General features: G+C 40.5%; 2 protein-coding genes across 4 annotated transcripts in view; both read left to right on the top strand.

Moving 5' to 3' along the window:
- Positions 1 to 4,131, top strand: part of EI24 (EI24 autophagy associated transmembrane protein) — a 29,308-nt gene extending 25,177 nt beyond the window's left edge. For both annotated transcript variants that reach the window (XM_061593168.1, XM_061593167.1), the window contains exons 10-11: positions 1,205 to 1,279; positions 2,486 to 4,131. In XM_061593168.1, coding sequence (XP_061449152.1) covers positions 1,205 to 1,279; positions 2,486 to 2,648 — 238 coding nt within the window. In that variant the 3' untranslated portion in view covers positions 2,649 to 4,131. The remainder of the gene's footprint in view (positions 1 to 1,204; positions 1,280 to 2,485) is intronic.
- Positions 4,132 to 8,697: 4,566 nt separating this feature from the next.
- Positions 8,698 to 24,515, top strand: STT3A (STT3 oligosaccharyltransferase complex catalytic subunit A). Of its 2 annotated transcripts, none has more exons than XM_061593165.1 (18): positions 8,698 to 9,008; positions 12,946 to 13,068; positions 13,304 to 13,364; positions 14,271 to 14,392; positions 14,740 to 14,885; positions 15,674 to 15,764; positions 15,864 to 15,970; positions 16,413 to 16,577; positions 16,936 to 17,116; positions 17,757 to 17,912; positions 18,288 to 18,379; positions 18,766 to 18,921; positions 19,227 to 19,415; positions 20,797 to 20,913; positions 21,145 to 21,247; positions 21,638 to 21,826; positions 22,249 to 22,364; positions 24,249 to 24,515. In XM_061593165.1, the coding sequence occupies exons 2-18, from the start codon at positions 12,981 to 12,983 to the stop codon at positions 24,285 to 24,287; spliced, it is 2,118 nt and encodes a 705-aa protein (XP_061449149.1). In that variant the 5' UTR covers positions 8,698 to 9,008; positions 12,946 to 12,980; the 3' UTR covers positions 24,288 to 24,515. The 2 variants fall into 2 exon arrangements, with proteins under 2 accessions (XP_061449149.1, XP_061449150.1); XM_061593166.1 differs by lacking the exon at positions 8,698 to 9,008 and adding an exon at positions 9,015 to 9,310.
- The last annotated feature ends 220 nt before the right edge of the window (positions 24,516 to 24,735 follow it).

The raw sequence follows: 24,735 nt of genomic DNA, 5'->3' as shown, positions 1-24,735 counted from the left end.
CGGAAGGGAAGGTGTGGAATTAGAGCAGCCAAGTTGATGCCCTACAAGTGTTTGGGGCTACAACTCCAATCATTTCTGACTTTGGCCAGGCTGGCAGGGGCTGATAAGGGGATTCATGCAAAACGAAGAGCATGAATGGTAAAAAAAAATGTGATAGAAGGAAGTGGGGTGAGAAGTTGTGAAGACAATTCTGGAGTATGTGGGTAGTCAAGATGTATTTTGCCCTATACAACATCAGGAAATACTCTTTTTCCAGAATGTTGTGCCCTTCCCCCATGCAGCTTGGTAACAAACAGGTGGAATCGAAGAGGATGGGAAAGAATAAAAGGACTTCAGGCTGAGTCCTAGGTGGTTGAATCCAGTGCCAGTCCTACTCACAAGTAAACCCATTGAAACTAATGGGCATGACTAATATAGGTCCAGTAATTTCAATGGGTGTACTCTGAGTAGAACGTAGTTGGCTACAACCCAAAGTATCTTGCAGGAAATGATAGGATATGTTCCATTAAGTCCTACTCAGTAAAAACCCATTGAAGTTAACCAAACTAAGTTAATCATTAACTCCGATGGGTCTCTTCTGAGTAGGACTAGGATTGAATACCACCCAGTGATTAGCCTGCGCTGCAGGCCAGGTTCACACAGGCATAGTGCTGAGATCCATGGATCTGTGCAGAGGTTGACAATCCAGCCCTCGAACCTACCTTTGCAGGAGTGTACTGAGCAACATCAGCATAGACAGAGGGGCAGGCATTTGCCAGGGGAAGGAGGATTTACACTGAACACAAAGCTATTGGAAAGGCTTTGCATTAGTGCAGTGGACTGCAAGGTGAGAGTAATTAATAATGATTGTTTGGGTAGGATAAGTACCCCTTAATTGCTGTTGTGCGAGGAAAGGAGTTTGATCTCTGGGTGGTATTATCTTTGGACTTATCATTAAAAAGGCTGCAGCAAAACACAGCAAGGAAAAGGATTAAACTTGCTAGTTTGTCCTGAATCCGCATTCACTTCGCTCAGCTCTGCTGCTGAATTCCACAATGTGGAAACATGCTTGCGTTTCAAATTGTTATAATGGTCTTTGCTCATAGGTCTACTTTCACAGGTCTTTCTGTCAACTTTGCTGCTGCATCTTGTGGTAATACATGTGTGTTAACAGAAATAATCTCAAAATAAGGATACCCTGACTAATAACATACTTATTTTTCAGTGGCTGTCTCTTCTCCATTCTTTTCCCCCTGTTTATCATCAGCGCCAATGAGGCTAAGACACCAGGGAAAGCATAGTACGTATCCTCCCCTCCTTGTGCAATACAAAATGGTGCCAAAGGGACCCGCCAGTGGGCTGTGAGTTCTATTTTGAGCCTTTACACTACTACCTTGTTGTTGCCATAATTCTGAGTGAGTTTGCCTTCTGTTGGTGAACTGGATAACTCTGAGAGGCCTGACAACAAGTTTAGCATTCTCAGTATTTCTGATTGATGGCATGGGGTGTGCTTGCTATTTGACCTGGGGAAGCCCGAGTCTTGATTGGAGAGGGAAAGAGCCAAAAGAGGCATTTATCTTTCGTGTAGAGTAAATGGGACAGAGTTACGATTCTCAAATGAGTACAGGTGCCGCTTGTGGCTACTAGTTTTGTGGAATAGAGGAATCACTTGGAGCAGTGATTTTTTGTGGGGGGGAGGGGAGGTGACCTAGCTACCAGAGAGAACATCATGGCATAATAGAAGACTTATATCTCAATAAAGTAATTAGTTTAAAAAGCGTTACTTTCAGACTGTTAGCAGTGGTGGCTGTGGATAGTGAAGCGCAAAAGTGTTTGCACCCATGGGTCTAAACGGTGAACTTAAAGACAAGAATTTCAGCAGTGGGTCCCCTTAGAGCAAGGGTTCTCAACCTGTGGGATGGGCTTCAGAAGGTCAGTGAACTGGGCACGCACAGACAAAAATTCCAGTGCAATAAAATTGTATGCAAAATTTTGTGTGTATGTGTTCATGTGCATTTTTCTGGGGAGGAGGGCCATAGCTTTCATCAGACTATCTCTCAAAGGCACCTGTGACCTAAAAAAGGTTAAGAACCACTGCCTTAGAGCAAGTCAGAGGAACCTTTTTAGCTAGGGGCCACATTCCCTCATAAGGGACTTTCCAGGGGCCACATACCAGAGACAAAAGTGGGTAGAAAAAAATGATTCTTACATTTGCAGAGTGGACTGCATTCCACCCATGCAAAGTTGAAAGGGGTGTGTGTGATATATGTGCACATGACCCCCCCCCTTCCATTCAGGCATGCAGGAGGCATCATTGCAGTTCAAGGACACATTCCAGCCAGACAAAAGCATTTGAGGAGTGTGGCCTGAAGAAAAGTGTAAGAGCTGTGTTCTCTTTGCATGAATTGATATAAGGCAGAATTCTTGAAGGGCCAAAGTGCCCAATGTTTAGGGTGGACCAGGGAGCCTTTGAATGGGAGCTAATAGCCATTGTCTTATGTTCCAGCCACTTCCAGTTGCGCCTCTTTTCCTTGGTGGTCTTCCTCAGCAACAGACTCTTTCACAAGACAGTTTACCTTCAGTCTACCCTGAGCAATTCTTCTTCGTCCGATCGACTGCCCTCGCCCCATTCATCACCTGCCAGACAAAAGGCTGCTTTGGAGCACTGAACCATAACCAAAGCGGGGAGGAAGGGAGAGCACTATTCCTGGTCATTGTATACATGTTCCTGTGATGCAGGGAAGGGCAGTAAATGTTCTGCCAAGGGGCTTGTGCATTCTCCTTCAGCCCCCCCCCCCATCATTGCTGTGAGCCCCAGTTGGACACTGGTTTTGTGTTACACACAGTGTGTGGAGAAAAATATTTGGAGGGCAGGGAAGGGAGAAGTGGAGCCTGGCTTTTTTTTTTTTTTTAAAAACCTTTTGTGAGTTCTTCAAAAGCCAGGTTCTTAGCTTGTTTTTCATATCGTGCAATGGACCTGTGCCTGTACATTTTTTTTTGTATACTCCACCAACTTTTCCCAAGCCATTTCCCCTCTTCTCCAGGATGAATGATTTTTGTAATGCATATTTTTGTCGTAGCTTTGTGATGCTGATGGGGTCGTTCTGGTCAACTGCACCACAAGTGTTTGGGTTTTCTCAATGATCATAGTTCTTTGTATATTATATAACTCAGGTGAGGATTTTGTAATCCCTGTTGCAGTGAAATGAAAAGTGGATCATGTTGCTCTAGGTGCAAGATCAAGATACAGAGTGGGAGGACTCCGCCGCCTTTTCTTGACGCCTGGTGTCATCAGTACAGTTCTTTCTGCCAACTGACACATTTTGGTAGTGTCACATTTGAAGGACCTTGACAGGTGCCACTTTAATGGTTTTATGTTGGAAGGGTTTCGGTTTTGATGGATGAAACAAACTCCTAATCTTAACAGCAGAATGTATGAACTTAAAAAAAACAAACACCTCTACATCTTTGGCGCTTTTTTCAAAAACTTCTGAACTTTCAAAGGAAAAATATGAAAAGTGTACGGGTAAGGTCAGGCACTGAAGTGGAAGCATGTTAACATCTGCGGCTGGGGGTCATAACTGCAGTGTAAAATTTTGTTCTGGAAAAAAGATGATGCTTGTAAACATTAGTGTCTTTCTGGATCCTGGTGGTGGTTGACAGCAAAAACCACAATGGCAGTTCCAAAGGATATCCCTGAAAAACTGTTCTTTTCTTACAGCACATCTGTGCAGGATTTTGAGTTGCTAAATCTAGGTATGCCTTTGCAGCAAAAAGACTTCAAGTCACTGTTAAGAGACTTTCAGCTCAAATGCAGCCTGGCCTACAATTGTTGTCCCAGCCAATTTAGAATGATGTACGTTAAAGTGCTCCTGTGTGGTTGTAGTTGCAGCTGAAACTAACTACTAGACAGTTCAGGATATGTGATCTTTGTATATGTCTGTCTGTCTGTGTACATACTTAACTGTGTATGCAAAGGGAGCACAATTGATCCTGATTTCACACGGTGTTCCTCATGTCAAACTTCTGTAGGGCCGACAACAATGAAATTCAGAAAAGCCCTTTGGGTTTTGTAGAACTGAGGTCAGTCTACAGATAAACTTTTTCTCTAGTATTTTCAAACTGAAATATTAAATGGAAAAAAACCCTCCAGCAACTTGATTTTGTGATTGAATTGTGAAGCTGATTTCATCATGGTCCTGGAAGAAGGGGGAACTTTGGGACCTACTATATATTTTGGAAAGTTGTCTCTGCCCTTTATGCATTTGGACATCTTTTAAGATACTGCATTATGACTCCTAAGATCAAGGGGCACGTTTTTGTCTGTCTGGATGCCATTTTAAATCAAGATGGCAGACCGAACCTTTTAAAACAGCATAGATTTGGATCACTGATTTCACAACTGCAGTGATTTTGTTTGTTTGTTAGAATTCCCAAGCAACTCTGGAAATGTCGCTACTAGTGAGATTTTTTTTTTAAAAAAGTTTTCTTACAGTCTTTTTGTTCTTTAAAGAACTAATGGCTCTGACTACTTAAGGCTTCAGTTGTTTGGAAGCAAGCCTTGCTTAATTCTATGACACTTACACTAGTAAAGTCTGGGTTATAATTAAGATAAACCAAAAAAGTCTTAGTTTGAATCAAGTTTCTATAAAAGAGGTGTTTCCTACCTCTGAGTCCCATCCTCTTGACCAGAAGCACTACCTTCTAAAGACAGTTTAGAATTTAGTTGTACAGCTCACTGCCACAAGCAAAAAAGGATGTTTAGCTCCTCTTTCCCTGTATTTTAGTACAGATTTAGTATAGCTTATTACATCATCAGAATGTTCTGCATTAGCTGTTGAGCAGCAACAGGTGAAATGTGATGCCAGGACACAGGTAAGTTATGTTAGACATTATGGGAAAGGAGATAAGCTATTTTATGTGGTACCTGTGAGTTTAATGTAGTATCTAGTTTGGCCCTCATAGGAACAGAAGTTCTGCCCCCTAATTTTACCTGTCTTGAATGAAGCAATATTAATCAGGCAGAAAGGCTCTTTAATAAATAGATCTTCAGTCATTATAACATTCCTGCCTGATAAAGAGCAGTATCTGTCTGAAATGTGTTGGGGCTTCTTAAACAGTGGTAATAAGGAATTATTACCTGCACCTCTGAATAATTTACAGTACTTAAGGAATAAGGAAATGTACTCTGCGCATATGGAGTAGTGCACTTACTGGGCCACGTTTCAAGGCTGAGAAGGTGCTGGGTTGTAGCTCAAATTTAAGTCCTACATTGAGCACTCTTATCTCCAGAATGTACAAGCAAAAAAGGATTGTCATGCAGTTACATGGGACTGCAGCATCCATAGATAACACCTATGGCAGAGATAGGGAACCTGTGCCCCTTCAGATGTTGCTGGACCACTCCTGGCATCCCTGCATGTTGGCCATGCAGGCTGGGGCAGATGGGAGTTGAATTCCAATACCATCTGGAGGGCTACAGGTTTCTCAGTCCTCACCTATGGCTGGCTAGCTTGATTCTTTGCTAACATGCCATCTAGCAACTCTGGGTGAGTAAATATGAAAAAACATTTTACACATCAAACAATGCAATGATCTACATATGGAATAAATGCATCCATGCATGCAGAAAAAAATGAATGAATACAATCAAATTGGTCTTGGACAACTACATGTTACAGACTTCGTCTCGTAATAATAATCCAAAGTAGGTTAGACTGAGATAGTGAATGGCCTAAAGTCAGCCAGGGAGTCTCACGCCTGAATGGGTATTTGAAACTAGCTCTCCCTTGTCTTCCACATTACCTGCTGCAGCTCACAGGCTTTTGTAATGTGAAGCATAGACCTTAAGAGTGGCGCTTATGCTTTTTTTAACAACTCTGTATTTCTTTAGCAAGTGTTTAAATGTTTAGAACCACAGCTTTAAAATCCAGCTTTTTTCTTAATTATAATAAAGTTCTTATAAAGCTTTGCTAAATGCAAAGCAGGTGAATGGCAATAGGCTGCTATACATTCGCTGCCCCAAAAGAGTCTTGTGGTAACTTAACAAGTAATACATTTATTATGATACAAGCTTTTACGGGCTACAGTCCACTTCATCAGATGCATGAAGCATTATCTCAAGTTGCAAGTACCTGTATAGGTGGTTGCAGGGGGGCTGTAAAAAGTGAGGTCAGCGAAAGGAAATGCAGAAAAGTAACAGTAGTGATTGACAAAAGTTTTTGATGACAGAGGTTATAGCATTAGAAGCCAATAATGCATATAATATTCTGATGTGCACTATTCACAAAAGCTTAACCTACAATAAATTTGTTAGTGTTTAGGAACCATAGGAATCATTGTTTTGCAGGAAAGAATAGCACCGTTCCCTGGCAATTGTTACAATGGAATTCACTAAACAGTAAGGCAGGATATGTTTTCTTGGACTGGAAAATAAAAAATCCCATTTGCTGTCTGTGTCTAAAGCTACTGCTTAGCCATTACATGATTAGTAAGAGCAAGTATATGGTTGGATGGAGAAATATGGTGTTCAAATTGGAGGTCTGATCATGGTTGCTCCTTAACTCTTGTAGGATGTCCCTAGATTGTACAATTTAGTTAAAAGGTGATTGGTTAATCTACACAACTGATTAACTTTTTTAATAGGCCTGAATTAAAAAGGCTTTTTATCAATGAATTTGAGCAATTTTTACAGCATATGCATACTGTATAAACACCCACAAGTCTGCTTACATGTTTTAAATGTCTCATTCTAGTCCACATGACACTTAAATACCCCCTCTAATATTTTGCCTATAAAATAGCTTATTTTAGCATTATTATTATTATTATTATTTATTAAATTTATATACTGCCCGACTAGCAATAGCTATGTAAAAAGCATTAAGTTAAAAATGGTAACAGGATATGATTGTATTCAACTAAGCCCTACTCAAAGTAGACCTATTGAAATTATAGAATGTAAGTCATGCCTTATTAGTTGCTTGATAACCAAAGGTCCCCAAGCAACTTACACAATGTTAAAACAACAGATAAAATACTATAAAAATGTAACAATAGCAGTGGCGCCTACATGCAGCTCCAAGAAGGTTTGGCAGCATATTAAAACAAAACATTCATGCATGGATTTTATTGGGTCTACTCTGAGTAGGACTAGCATTGAATACCACCCATACTGATTTATTTAAGCCAGTGGTTCCCCGTGAGCTTGATTCAGATGGCCTATGACATATCTAGATTTGTGGTTGAAGAGGACAGACAACACATCCGTTATATAAATATGTCATTTTCCCTATATTGCATTACAATCTGAATTCTATGGAGTACATAATATATAAGAAAGGAAACAATGAAAAGCATACAGCACCTAGCACAGTACAATTGCTACAGCAGGCAGAAAAGTAGCCTGCCATGATCCTCAGCAATTTTCAGGTGGCTGGTGGTGTGGGAAAGTTCAGGAACCACTGATTCAAGCCATCTCAACGTGAGAAGGGGGGTATATCTCTGTTGACAGTTTTTTCCTAGTTTGTTTAAGGATGCATTTTGTACCAATTAATTGTAGTGAAGGCAGTTTCTCTGTATATTCTTATCTCCTTCAAAACCCCAATATGAAGCCCCAGGTATCTTAAAAAGCAACAACAAAAAAACACAGAGAAAGATTTTAGGTGCACTTCTTTTACAGAATCACAGGTCAAAGGGGGGGGGATTTGCTGTCCTTTTTAAAAAAAAAAATACTTAGGGTTATAGCCAGTGTTAGCCCTGCTCTGAACAGACTCATTGACATTCATGAACCTAAGTGAGGGTGTAATCCAATACACAGTTACATGGGCGTAAGTCCCATTGAATCCAGTGGAGCTTACTTCTGAGTAGACATGTATTGGATTGCAGCCTTAGTCATGTCCATCAGTGCCTGTGAGTAGAATTAGCCCTGGATCCAAACCCTCGTGTAGCATATCACCTATTATTCCATATCTAGATACACTAATATGGAGTAAGCCAATATAAATCAATGTATGTTCTCCCAAGTGTGGGTGTACAGCAGTACATCTTTGAAGGCTGCTCACATTTCATCCAGCAGTGTAGTGGCTAATTCAGAAGCGCAGGGTCCCTGCATACTAGCCACAGCCACACATCCTGCCTTTTTTGCTGCAGGGGTTGAGAATGAGATCCTTGTTCATGCCTTTCCCCACAACAACAGACATCCATAGGAGTCAATAAGTATGAAAGAGGAGAGTGTTAGCTACTGAGAATAGTCTTCGGCTCTGAAAGGACAAGGAAACATGTTACAAGACTATTAGTAGCCACCACACTCTCCTTTCATGTTGATTGGCTTGTAGGATGCTGGAGACAGGAACTATGACCTGACCCTGCTGCCAAAAAAGTAAGGTGTCTAAGACCCCACCGCCCCCGACGACTACATCCCTGATTATCTTCGAAAGTGCTCTTGAAATATAAGGTACTGCTACCCCGTTGCGATGCAGACCTACATTCACTTACCTGGGAGTAAGTCTTATAGAACTTAATGGGACATATCAGATACGTATTGGATCGCAGAGCGGAGATCATCTCGCTCGGCCACCCAGACTGCTTGTCCAACCGTCCTTCGGCCAGCCACGCCCCCTTCCGTAACCTGTCACGTGGAGACCCATAGCCACACCTCTTCTACTGTTCGTATCTGCCCCTATTAGCCCGGAGCGACACGTCACTGCTCTTGCCTCAACCAAGCTTCTCTCGTACCTCAAGACAGCCTTCCTCGACAGCGCTCTTTCCCCCCCCCCATACCCACACCACCAATCGAAGGCGGAGGCGGTGGAGCGTGTGTCTCAAACTTCCTTTTCGGTGAAAGACACAGCATTCGCCCAATAGACTTTTCGGTTAGGTAGGACCTCGAGAGTGATTGACGTCGACCTCCGCCAGTAGTTTCCCGGCAGGTTGGCCCCGGTGAGGTGGGCTGTCTCTGCTACAAGGAGTGGGTGCGCGTGGAGCGGATGGCTGAGGGAGCGGGGTGGAGAGCGGCTCCCGTGTCACAGGTGAGGAAACGTCGCCCTCAGTAGAAAGGAGTGGACGCCGCTGCAGGGCGGTGTGGATGGCGGCCGTTTCAAGCACGGGCAGCACTTCCTGAGGAAAAGGGGCCTGGTCGGAGCCTGAGGGAGCGGGTGGAGGCTGGGGCGGCGGCAGGACCGCTAGGCGGCAATGGGCTTCGCACGACGGCGGAATGAGGTGGCTGATTCCTGAGGTGGTAAACGTGAGACTGTGCCACTGCGTTCCGCAGTAGCCGGAGATGCTTTTTTTGAGCGCCTCATCGCCTCTGACACGTATATATTTGTCCCAGGTTAGAAAATTAGCACACCCGGTATAAAAGGCTGCTTTATTATTTAATGCCGTTATTGTGCGTGGCGACTTGCAGAGTGTAAGGCTACGGGGTCGTGACCCAGAGGAGCTCGCATTCTGCAGGGCACTGGAAAAAGGCGGTGAAATCTGCGAGAAGCATGAGGGAAACAACCACACAAAGGGCTTTTTACAAGCAGAAAAATAGCATATGGGGAGGACAGATAGCCCTAGACGCCTCTTTTATCATGCTAGTTTTCCACATTTAAAGACTTTGATTGCATCCATACCATACATTTAAAGCACTATTATACCACTTTAACAGCCATAGAGACTCCTGGGAACTCTAGTTTGTTAAGGGTGCTGACCTCACAGAGCTACATTTCCCAGCACCCATAACAAACTACAGTTCCAAGGAGTCTCTACAGCTGTTAAAATGTATAACAGTGCTTTAAATGTATGATGTGGATTTAACCTTCTTTAAAAGGTAGTGGGATCTTTAAGTTGTGATTTCCCCTCCTTCCAAAACACTTGAAATCTAAGGTGGTATTGCCCATTCTGCCAGCACCTCTTGGTCTAGCCTAGTTTAGATGGAGACAATATATTCTTACTTTATTAGGAAAAATGCCCACTTCCACAAACATCGCAGTCGTATTGAACCTGTGAAGCAAGATATCTCTTTCCTATTTAGGCTACAATCCAATATTTACCTGGGAGTAAGTCCCATTGAACCCAGTGGAGCTGTATTGGATTGCAGCCTTAGTTAGTAGCCTCCTTTCTCACAGGGGCTATAGCTGTAGAACATATATCAGAAACACCCATGTTGTCTCTAATTGAAATGCTTTTGGATAACAGGGCTGGCAAAAAAAGTCATGCCTGAGGCCTTGGAGAGCTAATGTCCACCATTTCAGACAGCACTGAGCTAAATGGACTGTATGGTCTTACTCTTGTAAAGAGGAGCAGCATATACCTGTGTGTAAATCAACACTAGCTAATCACATTCATGTCTATGCTTAGAGGTTTCATCTTGGGAAGGCACATTTAGTCACAGCTTCTCAACACTTGTACACACCCAGCAAAACATGCCTCTAGGCCCATGCCCACCATCAGCATGCCCAGTCAAATAGGGTTCCCTATACAAGGCCTTTTAACTCTATAAAAATGCACCTTGGGTTCAATAACATTATATTAATTGGATCACCATGGTATAAAAGAGGCACAGAAAGCATTGCATCTCCATATCCCATTTAAAATCATATGTTATTTCTAGGACTGTTACTAGATATAAAGTACTATGTCACAATTATTCATTTTCACACCTTTTGGGAAAGTGCAGTCATCGAGGTCCATAGAGCCACATGCCAGTAAACATATGCCTTCTGTTCCTATGGGTTGGACCCCAACAGTCATGTAGTAGACATCCCCAGATACAGAACACATGTCACCTCCAGCTCTGTAGAACTTGAGGGGATGAATCCTCTCATATAATAGAATAAGATAGTAGGGTTGGAAGGGCCCTATAAGGCCATCAAGTCCATGTAAGATATCTTGACTGCTTTGACATATTCTTTGGTATAAATAGATCAGTTTCTGAAAAGTTCTATTTGAATGTCTGTGTGATGAGGATGGTCATATCTGGACCACAGTAGGGCCCCACTCATATGGCAGGTTATGTTCCGGACCCCCACTGTAAGGTGGAACCCATTGAATAGAATGTTGCGCGATGCCCAAAAGCCGCCGTAAAAGCAGAACAAGCGCCGTATGAGTGGGGCTTTAGTCTAATTGCGTCTAGGTGAGACTGCTGTATTAGTGAAGCGCTGTAAAGCGAAACGCTGTAAAGCGGGGCCCTACTGTAGTAAGTAAAGCATAATCTTGGAACTTGAAAAATCTAATCTAATTCAGCTGTACTAGTTGTAGGTATGCTAGTTGGTGTAACATGTCTATGTGTGTGTATAACTATCTGTTAAATTTACTTGCCTTTTCATTTTCACCAAGGAGGTCAGTGTTGCATATATGAGTTTAGCATCTTATTCTCACAACGGTTACATGAAGTAGGTTAGATTCAGCATCAATGACTTGGTGCAGCCAGGTTTTAAACCTTCCTGTTTATCTAAAGTTCCCTTCAGAATTGGGAGATGGAACTGTTCATGTTTGACTGAAAAGGCAGGAGTGGTGGATGGAAACTTGCTGACTTCCCAATAATTTTGTATCCCAAATAGTATGGCAAATGGCTGTTCAGTGGGATTCTGCAGCTGAGGGGGGCATGCCAAATGTAAGCCTAAGAGAACCTGGTAGAACATGCATTTTGAATTATGTCAATCCAGTGGCTGTTCCTGGATAGGAAGAATCTCATTCATCCTCCTATACTGTATACTCTTGGCCTTGCAGTTATCAGTTTTCCATATTCCTGGATAAGTTGTATCTTCACGGACAGGGATTTATAGATGCATCATGCTGAAACCATCCAGCGACTATATTTTTCTTCCCCAGCAGTAAGCTGCTACATTCCATTAATGCTTTATAGGCCAGAATCTTGTGCTCAGGCAGCTTGCCCCAGTCTGGGAGCCACAGGATGAGAGCCCTTTTGCTCTTGCCCTTCAGCTTGCACCAAGGGTTTGTACCCTTGCCAGGGACGAGTTTAAATAGGAACCTGGAGAGAGGGGAAAATGCAGCCTTTATCAGGGTCCCAGCTGCACCTCCTTTCACTAACAGACACACACCACTAGCTCCAACCTCCAGAACGTCTTCCTTATTGGCATAAGAAGAGCTTGCTGCATCAGGCCAATGGCCCACCTAATTCAGCATCCTGTTCTCACAGTGGCCAACCAGATGCCTCTGGGAAGCCCTCAAGCAGGACCTGAGCACAAGAACACCCTTCCTGCAGTTTCTAGCCACTGGTATTCAGGAGCATACAGTCTCTGGCTGCTGAGGCAGAGCATAGCCATCAAGGGTAGTAGCCACTGGGGATAGCCTTATTCTCCATGAATTTGTCTAATTCTCTTTTAAAGAAGCTGTTGCTTATTTATGCTTTCTATTTATATAGAAATGTTTTGTTAATACAATAAAACCTCTGTTTGGTTAATCACAGTTATGTTCATATATATGTTTAAGTGATTAACGGAATCCTTATAAGGATCCAGAGCAAGCTTGAGAGAAGCTCTGTTTGTTGCTTTCAAAACTGTCTTTTTTATATTTGAAAATTTGTAGCTGTATAATAAAGAAAATTCTGTTCAGGCTGCTTTTGTACACTTTAGGAATACTTTAGCTGACATAGGCTTGTTTTATTCCTGAAAGCTGCTGTGTTGTTTCAGACCAATTGATGGGGCCATCACAATTCTATGCATATCTACTTGGAAGCAAGCCCCATTGAGTTCCATAGAACTTACTCCCAGATATGTATCAGCCTTCGAGGCTTATATTGGCAGGAGGTGATATTGGATCAGTTGCTCTGAGAAAAGAATGGTTTTGTGGGGGTCATTAAGATTTTAGGTTGGGATACAAGGGATATCTTTGTATATGGGCTGAGACATGACCCAGGAAACACGTTTGTAAACTTATAATTTACACAGCCTGTAGACTTGGTTATACCAGTTCATATTTTCTTAGCTTTGCTTATCTCTCTTTCTGTTTTCTTTCCAGGTATTTAGGGATTGCTCATTGTTGCCTTTGCTAAAATGACCAAGTTAGGCTTCCTCCGCTTGTCCTATGAGAAACAGGATACTCTCCTCAAGCTCCTCATTTTGTCAATGGCAGCTGTGTTATGTAAGTTTGAGTTTAAAAAACTCTGGTTGGGGAGGATGACATGGCTATAAGCAAAATCGGCATCTTCTGGTTTATGTTGTAACTTGGTGCTTAGACTTCAAGTTTCCTAACCCTACGCTAGTTGTTTCTCTGATGGTGATAACATTTTCCAGCCATTAAGCTTACATATCATGAAAAACCAGCATTAAAAACATTTACCAGTGCAAATGCATGAATATTTCTTCTTCTTTTTCAGCTTTCTCTACTAGACTTTTCTCTGTATTAAGATTTGAGAGTGTCATTCATGAATTTGATCCGTAAGTATCCTCTATCCTCTTGCTGAGCATATCCATCATGGCTAGTAACCATTAATAGTCTTATTTTCCATGAATCTGTCCAATCCTCTTTTAAAGCCATTCAGGTTGGTTACCATCACTGCTCTTCTGGGAGTAAATTCCATAGCTTAACTATGCACTGTGTAAATAAGTACTTCCCTTTGTCTGTCCTGAATCTTCCAACATTCAATTTCATGGGATGTCCATGAGTTCTAGTGTTATGAGAGAGGAAGAAAAACCTTTCTCCATCTACTTTCTGCATGCCATGCATAATTTTATCTACTTCTATTATGTTACCTCTTACTTGTCTTTTCTCTAAACCAAAAAGCCCCACATGCTGCAATCTTTCCTCATAGGGAAGTCACTTTATTCCCTTAATCACTCTGGTTGCCCTTTTCTGAATCTTTTCGAATTCTACAATATCATTTTCAAGGTGAGGTGACCAGAACTGTACATAGTATTCCAAATGTGACCAGACCATATATTTGTATAATGAGAGATGCAAGGTGTTTTCACCACCAATGTCCAATATAATTTAGAGAGGGCTGTATAAGGCAGCACACTATGTTCTGCTGCGTGAAAAACGATATATAAAAGTCATTTGGAAATAGAACATAAGCCTGGGTGCTCCTAGTTGCTTGAAATGAAAACTGAATCCTTGAAAGTGTTTGCTTATGCATTTGGAGTGTTTTTGTTTGGGTCTGATAAAGATCTTATTTTCAAACAAGAAAAATTGCTCAGCAATCTGGCTGGCACTGATTTATTTATAAGATCTGGCAGCGCTTTTCCATAAGAACCTAAGATGAAAACTGAGGTTGTAAAATGAGCAGCAAACAGTGCTTCCAGTGTTCAGCTTGTGAGGGACTCAGATTTCTGTTGTTATCACAGGTATTTTAACTACCGCACAACTCGCTTCCTGGCAGAAGAAGGTTTCTATAAATTCCACAACTGGTTTGATGATAGAGCATGGTATCCACTGGGTAGAATCATTGGTGGAACTATCTATCCAGGTAAAATCATGACGTTTCTTTAACTTGTTGGAACAGCATAACATTGTAGTTTAGTCCTTTTCTTAAGTTATGTGGATGAAAACTACTGGATGTTGACTAGAGAGACTTGGGGATGCTGCCTTGTATATTCCAAATGTGGTGCAGCCAATCAGAATGGCTGTAGTGTTCCATTACATTAATTTAGAGTAAATATTCTACCAATATCAGAGAGTCTTTACTTGGCCACTTGGAGGTCAGGCATGAGATTGGGCTCAGATTTCCAAGCCCTACACCTAGTCAGTCTGTGCTGCTTTTGGAAAATTGGTGATTCCTTGCCAACAGCACATCTTTATTTCCCTCTTTCTCAGGTTTAATGATTACATCAGCAGTGATTTACCATGTTCTGCACTTCTTCCACATTACAATTGACATACGAAATGTGTGCGTTTTCCTAGCCCCCCTTTTCTCCTCCTTCACCACCATAGTAACGTATCACCTCACCAAAGAACTCAAGGTAAAGACAAAGATAGCGCATGCTTGCTGTGTTGTCTAGTGCTAGAGTTATTTGTGCATCACTTTAAAAGAGCTGAGGCTGGTATTGTTGGTTTCGAATGCTTGCTATATTGTCTCTTAATCATGATTTATTATTTAGTTAATTTTGTGTGCATGGCCTTAAATTCAGATACATAATGCAATTGTAATTTTACTCACAAAAAGTTTCATATGTTGTAACAAGAAAATCCACATTCAGCAGTTACTGCAACCTCATGAACGTTAGGCCTGTACAGATCTTGACCTGGAAAACAAGGGTGATGAGGGAAGAACAATTGAGAAGCATTCTGTTGGTCTTGCATCTTGAAAGACAGCCTGAGCAGTCAAACTTAGTGTGATTCACAAGTTTCCAATGTATCCATGGGCATAAAGATTGTCTGAGCCTCCAGATGCTTAGCCTAGGTAGGATCACTGTGTCCTAGCAATCAAATCTGTCTGTTGGCGTGAAGTGAGATTTACATGCATCTTAAATACGAAGATAAGGCACATTGTGGATGCTGAAGTAGGAAAGCCATGCCTTTCCACCAGTGTTTTTTTTTATCTTGGAACTTTATTTGTTACCAGAGCATGTTGGTTTTTCTTTGTTCATAGTACTTTTAATTCCTTCTGGGTGTTACCTTCCGCCCCCCCGCCCCCCATGCCTCTTGCTCCCTTGCAGGATAACACTTAGAACTGAGAGAAGCATCTCTGGATGTACATATTACAGTTCTTGTTAATGACTTGAGCATCAATATCTTTTTTTCCACCTAGGATGCAGGGGCAGGTCTCTTGGCAGCTGCAATGATTGCTGTGGTGCCTGGTTACATCTCTCGTTCTGTTGCTGGATCTTACGACAATGAAGGTAAGATCAAAGTTTAAAATGCCCTGCATGCTGCCAAGTGGAAATTGCATGATGGGGATTTCTTCATATGGGTGACTTCTATATCCTGTTTATTTCCAGGTATTGCTATATTTTGTATGCTTCTGACTTACTACATGTGGATCAAAGCAGTGAAGACAGGCTCCATTTATTGGGCAGCCATGTGTGCACTTGCCTATTTCTACATGGTAAGTGATTTTTTATAATGTTTTGAATTTCTTGAACAGTTTGTCAGACATCAAATTACTCTTCCATCATTAGAATTCAGTAGAGTGAGTTGAATTCAACCTCAAAAGGTCTCCCAAGTTGACTATGTTTTGTACTCCTGGAACCAGGCTAAATCAGTTAAGCTATCACATCACTGTAACTTTGTGAAGGGACTAGGTATTAGTAATAAGAAATCCTGTTAAGAAATAGTGTTACTACTGTATTATCATTTGTGATATTGGGCACAGTCCAATCTGTTTCTTCTACTAGCTAACAGTGGTCTGAGTGATTTGCTTGTTTTAACAGTTGTGTGTGCCTTAAAATGTAAATAGTTAAATTTTTTTTGCTTTGTGAGGTAAACAAAGCTTGGTCTTTGTAATATTTTGGGATATAATTACTGTGTCCCCTTTTACCTTTTTTCAGGTGTCTTCATGGGGTGGGTATGTGTTCCTGATTAACCTCATTCCCCTTCATGTATTGGTATTGATGCTTACTGGACGATTCTCCCACCGGATATATGTAGCTTACTGCACAGTATACTGTTTAGGAACCATCTTATCAATGCAGATTTCATTTGTTGGCTTCCAGGTGAGAAATCTGAGATACTGAGAAAAGTCAGTCATATGTGACTTTGTGCAAATCATTGGCTAGCAGAACTTTCCATTCTGTATGATAGAAAAAGATCAGATAATCTACAAGGATCAAACAAATAGCATTTTGTCAATTAATAGAGTATTATTGCATTGTTACCTCTTCATAACATGTCTCTCTTACCATAAAACAATATCCTGTCTTTATTATGCTAGCCACAGAGCAGCATGGTCTTTCTGGCCTTTTTTCTTTATAGTAAAGGGGTGGTTTTTATATGTGAGACTGTTGGCCAGAGACAGATTATTTAGTTGTCACAGAATGCAGCTTAATTGTGCCCGTGTGTTATTTCTTGCAGCCTGTCCTGTCTTCTGAACACATGGCTGCCTTGGGTGTATTTGGCCTATGTCAGATTCATGCCTTTGTAGATTATTTGCGCAGCAAGCTGAACCCTCAGCAATTTGAGATTCTCTTCAGGAGTGTAATTTCCCTAGTTGGGTTTGTCCTTTTATCAATAGGAGCTGTTCTGATGCTGACAGGTAAGGTGATGTTAATGCTATTAAAATGCATGTTTCTGTAGTATTGTAGGAATATTAATCTGATGGTTTAGGAACAGTATTTCCCTTGTGGGTAGAAAATTTCCCTGCTTTTGACTATCACAATTTTTGGTTGAAATTTGTTTCATTTGGCTGTTGCATGCATGCGATAACTGTACTGTGTAAGCATACAGTTTGACTATCCTGGGAATAATAGTTTTTGTATCTTTAGAAGCAAGTTTGTTGTGGCAGTAAGATACAATCTTGAAAGGAAAAGCACCCTAACTTGGAATGGGACCAAGGAAGTCCCAACAGGCTTGGAATAGCTTTGGTTAATTAGGTATGCTTTAAGTAGCAAAAACTGAATAACCCAAAATAGGCAGATAATTTCCTTATGTGGTGAGTTTCTTTAAAGAAAGGGGGGATGAGGAACTGTGCTGATGAAATTAACTCTGCTTACCTGATAGCATTGAAAAATAAAAGTCATTAGGGGTCCATCATGTTTTGTTTTCTGTTTTAGCAAACTGAACTTTTAAAGCAAAAGTAAGTTATAGAATATGCAGATTGGAAATGAGACATTGTGTAAATTTGCTGAGAGATATTGACTGCATTTTAAATTTGGATCTATCTTAATCTCACACAGGAAAAATCTCTCCATGGACTGGCCGCTTCTACTCACTACTGGATCCTTCCTATGCAAAGAACAATATTCCCATCATTGCTTCAGTCTCTGAGCATCAGCCTACCACATGGTCATCCTATTATTTTGATCTGCAACTTCTTGTTTTCATGTTCCCAGGTGAGTGTAGCGTAGCATGGCTTTTTAAAGGTTTTGCCTTTAAGAGGACGAGAAGAAAGATCTTTATGCGGAGAGAGACTTAGTGTGTATTGACAAAGATGCCAGTACTCTGAAGCCTTTGGAATGTGTTGCTTTGAGTTTGTGATTCTGCTAGTCCCTAATGCAGCCTTCCATCATCTAATGCCCTCCAGATATTTTAGATTACATCTCCCATCATCCTGACCATTAGCCATACTGTCTGGAGCTGATGGGAATTGTAGCCCAAAGTATTTGGAGGGGCCCCAGATTGGGGAACACTCCCTTAATGTTCTATATCTTACTCTCTGTGTAGATGTAACTTGGCTGACAGATGACCCACTTCTACTTCTCTTACAGTTGGTCTGTATTACTGCTTCAGTAACCTGTCTGATGCCCGCATTTTTATCATCATGTATGGTGTAACCAGCATGTATTTCTCTGCTGTGATGGTGAGTATTGGATGAAGACTTACCATGGGATTGGCCGATTTGGGAGAGTGATATTTATATAACTGTGTAAAATAAAACATACATATTCTCTTATTTTACCTGAATTGAGTCAGATAAGAGACATGGTCCAGGAATGGTAAGTAGTCTTTTCTTATGGTGAAGGTGGTTAAAGATTGAACCCAGCATCACATCTGATAGTTTTTTTAGTTTTACATCTTGGTGAATCAAGTATACATTTATGGCTGAGTGGCTTGGAGACATCTGTACATTTTTCTAATGGAATGTTCTTTATAATTTCTGCACGCATGTGTGCTCTCTCTCTCCTTCCACAATTTTTATTTCATCTGCATAGTAGCCAGACACTCAGTGTGCTGCTGTCTTCACAGGTTCGTCTCATGCTGGTATTGGCCCCAGTTATGTGCATTCTGTCTGGCATTGGAGTCTCCCAAGTGTTATCAACTTACATGAAAAATCTAGATATCAGTCGACCAGACAAGAAAACAAAAAAGCAGCAGGATTCTACTTATCCTATCAAAAATGAAGTGAGTAGTTGTGTGAGGTTACTTGTTAAACTTTGTCATCATACTTTTCTGGCAAAAATACAACTAAAAAGGTGAATGTAGGGTACTCTATCAGATGAACACAAGAAGGAAATATTGTGGGAATTACACTGGAATAGTTAATAAGCCACCTGATATATGTGGAGAACAGTTTTTCTGTTACAAGTTAGGTAGATTCTGTATAGCTTCTGAGTGATTATTAACATCTGTTTCACAAGATGGTGATCTTTTACTACAGTAATAACTTCAGTGTTTGCATGTTTTTATGGTCACTATTGCTTCCTTAGGTTGCCAGTGGTATGATCCTAGTCATGGCTTTCTTCTTGATCACCTACACTTTCCATTCAACTTGGGTAACCAGTGAAGCCTACTCTTCTCCCTCCATAGTGCTGTCTGCTCGTGGTGGTGATGGCAGCAGAATAATCTTTGATGACTTCAGGGAGGCTTATTACTGGCTTCGTCACAATACACCAGAGGTAAAATATCTGCAGGGTTGGTCTCTCTACACGCACTGTGTTTGTTTTAGGTGTGGTGGAGAGGTTGGCGGTCCTGTCCTGAAGGAGCAGGTGTGATTCTTGCCTTTTGATGGTCAGAGTTTAGACTAAAGCTAATATAAATACTTCTGATATCTCATTCATAAAGATTCCCAAGGTAAATAACAATATAGAAATATAAAATCATTAGTTTTAAAGCCAGCAATATTTAAATGGATAAAACTATCAACAGATGCTGTAGGAGCAGGAATGATAAGGTCCTTGTTTGGACCGCCTTCAAGTCGATCCCGACTTATGGTGACCCTATGAATAGGGTTTTCATGGTAAGCAATATTCAGAGGTGGTTTACCATTGCCTTCTTACTGAGGAATAAAACAATGTTTTGCCTAAACATCAAGAAGGTAACCTGGCAAATAGGTGGGAGTTCCAGAAGTGAGGCAAACTGAAAATACTGTCTTTAGTTGCTGCTGATCTCACTGCAGAAAGTGGGAGGACACCGAGAAGGGCCTCTGAAAATCTTGATGGCAAGTTCATATTGGAGCAGATGGTTCTTTTAAATCTTGCATTTTGGGCATCTGCATATATTTTCTACTTTGATTTAAAATACATGAGGCTTCATGAATGTTCAGTTACTACCTAATCCATTATGAATTTGTAATGTCATTATATTCAAGGACTGTTGCCCATTCTGGGAAATTGGCTTACATTCTTGGCATTGGTAGCTGTCTGAATGTGTGCAGCCTCTAATTGTCTTGGATGAACTTCAAGGTGGAGGGGGAAAATGCTTGCTGTCAGTTACTGAATCGGTTGAATGTTGAACCTTCAGAATCTGTTGAACCTCCAGAGTATTTTCTAGTTGGGTTTTCTAGATGGGAAGATTATGCAGAAACAGAGTAAAAATTAGCTGACTCCACCTCCTAATTACTTAAAACACTATAATGAACTGGCTTTCTATAATTCTTAAATATTTTCCAGTACTTTTTTTAAAGTTTTTTTTTTAAATTGTAAGTCACGTAATGTAAAATGACATGTGAAGAACCTCCAGTCCCAAGCAGAATGGTTTCTAATTACAAATTAGTTTATAATCACAAATAACTTGTAAGCCTGTAAACAATGGCAAATCAATCATACTTACATTTTCAACAAATGTGTGCAAAAACCTGCTTCATATGGTAACTTTATGAATTTCCAAGAACATTGGTATTACCATTCAACCGATAAGCCTAGGATAACGACCAAAAAGAGCATTTTTATGGCTATTCATTGTTTTTCCTCCACCATCACAAATCAGCTCAAACATATCTAGTGCCTTTTGTGTGTTTTAGTTCAGTACATTGACTGCCTTTTCCTATTTTGAGCTCAGGATGCAAAGGTTATGTCCTGGTGGGATTATGGATATCAGATAACAGCCATGGCAAACCGAACAATTCTTGTGGATAACAACACTTGGAATAACACCCACATTTCTCGAGTTGGTCAGGTAAGTAAGTGCAGGAGCTCTGAGAAATGCAGATTTTCTTCATAGCGTTCCAGAGAAACCATGGAAGCATGTTAAAATTTTCTCGAGTCCTTGGGATATAACCTTTGTGGCTGCTATTAACTATGAATTACTAAATTGAGTGTAGGGATTTAGACCCCTACTTTATTCATAAGTCATAGAATGTATAGTAACTGATATATATGTTTAAGGTGTGGTTTGTTTAATTTTCAGGCCATGGCATCCACTGAAGAGCGAGCTTATGAGATTATGAGGGAACTGGATGTCAGTTATGTGCTGGTAATATTTGGAGGCCTCACTGGATATTCTTCAGATGGTAATCTCATGTTTCTGCTGTGCAAATTTCCCATGAAAGGAGTTTTTGTTGTTTAGTAATAATGCCTTTATTTCAGTGTTGTGCTAATATTCCCTGTTGATTAGTGATAAGTGTGAGAGGGAATTTTCATGTATTATAGTAGTGTAGATGTTGGGAAAATTCTTTACACTATTCCTGTTTTCTGTGTAAAGAGTCCATCAGTGGTCCAAATGAGCCCTGTTAATCAAGAGTGGATGTTTTGTTTCTGCTCTTGTAGTATGTTAAGCAACTGAGTGTCCCCCTTTGAAGACCTTTGATATACAGAGCTAATGCCTTTACTGATGTTCTGCTGTGTTACATTGACCAGACTGAAGAAGAGTTACTCAAATCACATTGCTTTCTCTTCCTTAGATATCAACAAATTTCTGTGGATGGTGCGAATTGGAGGGAGCACAGACACTGGCAAGCACATAAAGGAGCATGATTACTACACACCAACAGGAGAGTTCCGTGTGGACAGGGAGGGCTCTCCTGTGCTGCTTAACTGCCTTATGTACAAGATGTGCTACTATCGCTTTGGACAGGTGTACACAGAAGCCAGTGAGTGCCTTTTATCTGAACACTGCAGAACTGAGAACTGGAAATGTTACTAGAAGTTGGGGTTTTGGATGATACCTGGTTCTCTTGGTATCTGTTCTTCTCTCTGACACATAATTGGGGGTCATAGCATAATAGGACTGTGGCAGGAAAGTTTTTTTTTTTGTAACATGCTACATCCTGTTTAATTTGCTTCCCCACATTTGAGCCTTACACTGAACAAGACATTGCTGTGTATTGATGGAAGTCTGGGTGGGGGTAAAAAGTATACCTCGAAGCATCCAATTTTTTACTAACTTGACAAGAGTTCTTCGGGTGGAAAAACTAGCGTTAATGGGGGATGAAGTATGTGGGGAGGGCATGAGAGAACTTGTTGAAGCTACTTTTGTTCATAATTCTCTCTCCCCCTTCTCTCCATTTTCTAGAACGTCCTCCAGGTTATGACAGAGTGAGAAATGCTGAAATCGGCAACAAAGACTTTGAGCTTGATGTACTGGAGGAGGCATATACTACAGAACACTGGCTAGTCCGAATATACAAAGTAAGCAAGATCTAGGTCTTGTCACTTGCCTAAATGAAAGGGGGAAAGGTGAAAGCAATTGGGTGATGTCTTCTGTTTATGTACATAGTATGAGAAACCTTCCCATAGCATTCTTGCACAAGGCTTATGTCCTTGGTTATCTTGGATTTAGCAAAGGCTATATATTTTTTGGTTGGGAGTTTATGATTGCTGTGGCACATGCAAACTGTTCATAGTTATATGGGAAGTCCCTGTGCTTGTACTAGACTTGGCAAATTATTTAAATTTTGCTCATCCTCGGAGAAAGGTGTACACTTTGCTCAGCAGCTGAAGTGTAGTGGAACAGAAAGTATTCTTGATTGCCAGAGTTATGTGGTTAATCTCTGAAGCAAGTTAATTTTCTGTGTGGACGACAGTCTGAAGTCAAGAATAATAGGAAAGCCTACTGATGACTCCATTTCATGGCAGAGATGGTCATCCCTAAACTCATTGAAATCTGTGGGTTTAGGGCAAATATTCATTTGTCAGCCTAACCCTATACAAAGGTTAAGGAAGGGAGAGGAGTCGTTAATGGGCAAAAAAAGAAACAATGAAAATCATGGGAAGCAGTTGCATGAAGTCCAAGATGAACAGAATGTTGATTTTTAAAACCTCAAGATTTATTTTTAAAATTGCAAATACCAAATTTCTCTTTTTTAAAAAAACTTAGGTTTGTATTAAATCTCAAAAATCATGTTAGAATTCATCTCTAAAATGTCTCTCCCAGATACATTTAGTTGAAGGAGGATTTTCTTTGTATACAAATCCAGTATGATCATTTCTCAAATATACTTATTTATACTCAACCCCCCCAACAGACATTTCATTTTCCCATGATGAAGATAAACTGCTCTAGTTTGTCCAGTAAATATCAGTCCTTACTTCAGCCTATCAGCCATGGGCATTACCTTTTTATGTGGCTGGGCCAAGGTAGAGTAAAGCAGAAAAGAAAAAACAAAAACTGTCTATTATGCTGATTTCTATATTCCCATATTTGACCTGACAAACTGTCAGGGCTACTAGTCACAAGAAAAACCCTATGGTGATATTTTAAAGGTGTTTTGTGTAATGGAAAAAGCCTGCAAAATGTACATAGTGCCATGAAGATATGCAAGGCCTGGTTCAAAGAATGAAACAGTAAAGTATTATTTACATGATAAATAATAACTTATTTGTAAGTGACAGTGGTTTGGTCAAATTTGCAGTATTTAGTTTAGGAGCTATAGAAGTATCAGTGGGAAACTTTATTTACATCAATTTTAAATCTACCTTTAAATCAATCCACTCCAGAATGAATGTTGGAAAGTGTAAGAATACGAATATTAATCTAACCCATTCCTGCTAGCTAGCTCCCTTAGTATCGTTGGGTGAAACTTTTTTGGAACTAAAAAAGATGCCACTCCTTTTAATGTTAGTAGTAGTCTTGCTTTGCAGTGTCTGTTTGCATCCTGCCACTGAGTTTTTTTTCTCCAAGTTACAGAAGGCATGGGAGAGAAATGTTGCATGAGTCTCATTTACTTCTGGCATATTATATATCTGTTCTAATTCTAATAAGGTCATTAAACCTGTCTTCCTGCTACATTTTGGCCTAGGATGAGCCACTACATCATAACTGAAGTGAAATGGTGATTGTACTTTTTATCTAGTCTGGATAAAACAAGTGGAGCATGTTAAATTACTAGATTTTTCAACAGCTCAAAAAGCACAGAGACCGTTTCTCTAATAAAGATGTAATCCATTGCTAATTGCTAGATTAGTTATTATAGCTTTCATCTAAGAGGTCTGTGTTTCTATTGGTTTAGGGATTTTTTCCCTAGTAAAACTGAAGTGTAGAAAACGGAAAAAATAATATTTTTGTCTTAACAGGTAAAGGACTTGGATAATCGTGGATTGTCAAGAACGTAATTTGCCTTCAGATATACCACAATGAGCACTGACCGAGCCTTTGCCTGTGAAGCAGATGGGTGTTTTTTTATACTGTTTGTCAGTAAGAAATAGGAATTTAATTGCCCAGGAAATCCTGTCCTCATGTAATGAACCTGTATTAGATGGAATGATTTTTATAAATACGAATCAGCTACCAAATCAGAGATAGTAGCTTTATGATGGGATAATTAAAAAACTGTATGAAAACGTTGTGTATTTGTATTCATTTCTCTTTGTCCCTCCACTTGATGGTTCACAATTGTATTCCAACATGATCATACATTTGTAAGTGAAGAGAGAGGGTCAGTCAACAATTGAATCACCTCTCCTAGTTGCCTCTTGTAGTCCAGCAGCTTTATTCTCTTGCCTCTTCCACCCGTGTAAATGGGCTAGGTTCTTGCTATTGCTATTCTTAAGTAGGTTTTCT

This window comes from Rhineura floridana, chromosome 12, assembly GCF_030035675.1.
Source record: "Rhineura floridana isolate rRhiFlo1 chromosome 12, rRhiFlo1.hap2, whole genome shotgun sequence".
Classification (NCBI taxonomy): domain Eukaryota; kingdom Metazoa; phylum Chordata; class Lepidosauria; order Squamata; family Rhineuridae; genus Rhineura; species Rhineura floridana.
The sequence above is the reverse complement of the archived record's forward strand: the minus strand, read 5'-3'. Positions and strand labels throughout refer to the sequence as shown.

Coding starts and splice junctions, on each gene's coding strand:
- STT3A (XM_061593165.1), top strand. CDS start 12,981: ATGACCAAGTTAGGCTTCCTCCGCTTGTCCTATGAGAAACAGGATACT. Junction 13,069..13,303: donor GTCAATGGCAGCTGTGTTAT/GTAAGTTTGAGT, acceptor CTTCTTTTTCAG/CTTTCTCTACTAGACTTTTC. Junction 18,922..19,226: donor CTTATCCTATCAAAAATGAA/GTGAGTAGTTGT, acceptor TTGCTTCCTTAG/GTTGCCAGTGGTATGATCCT.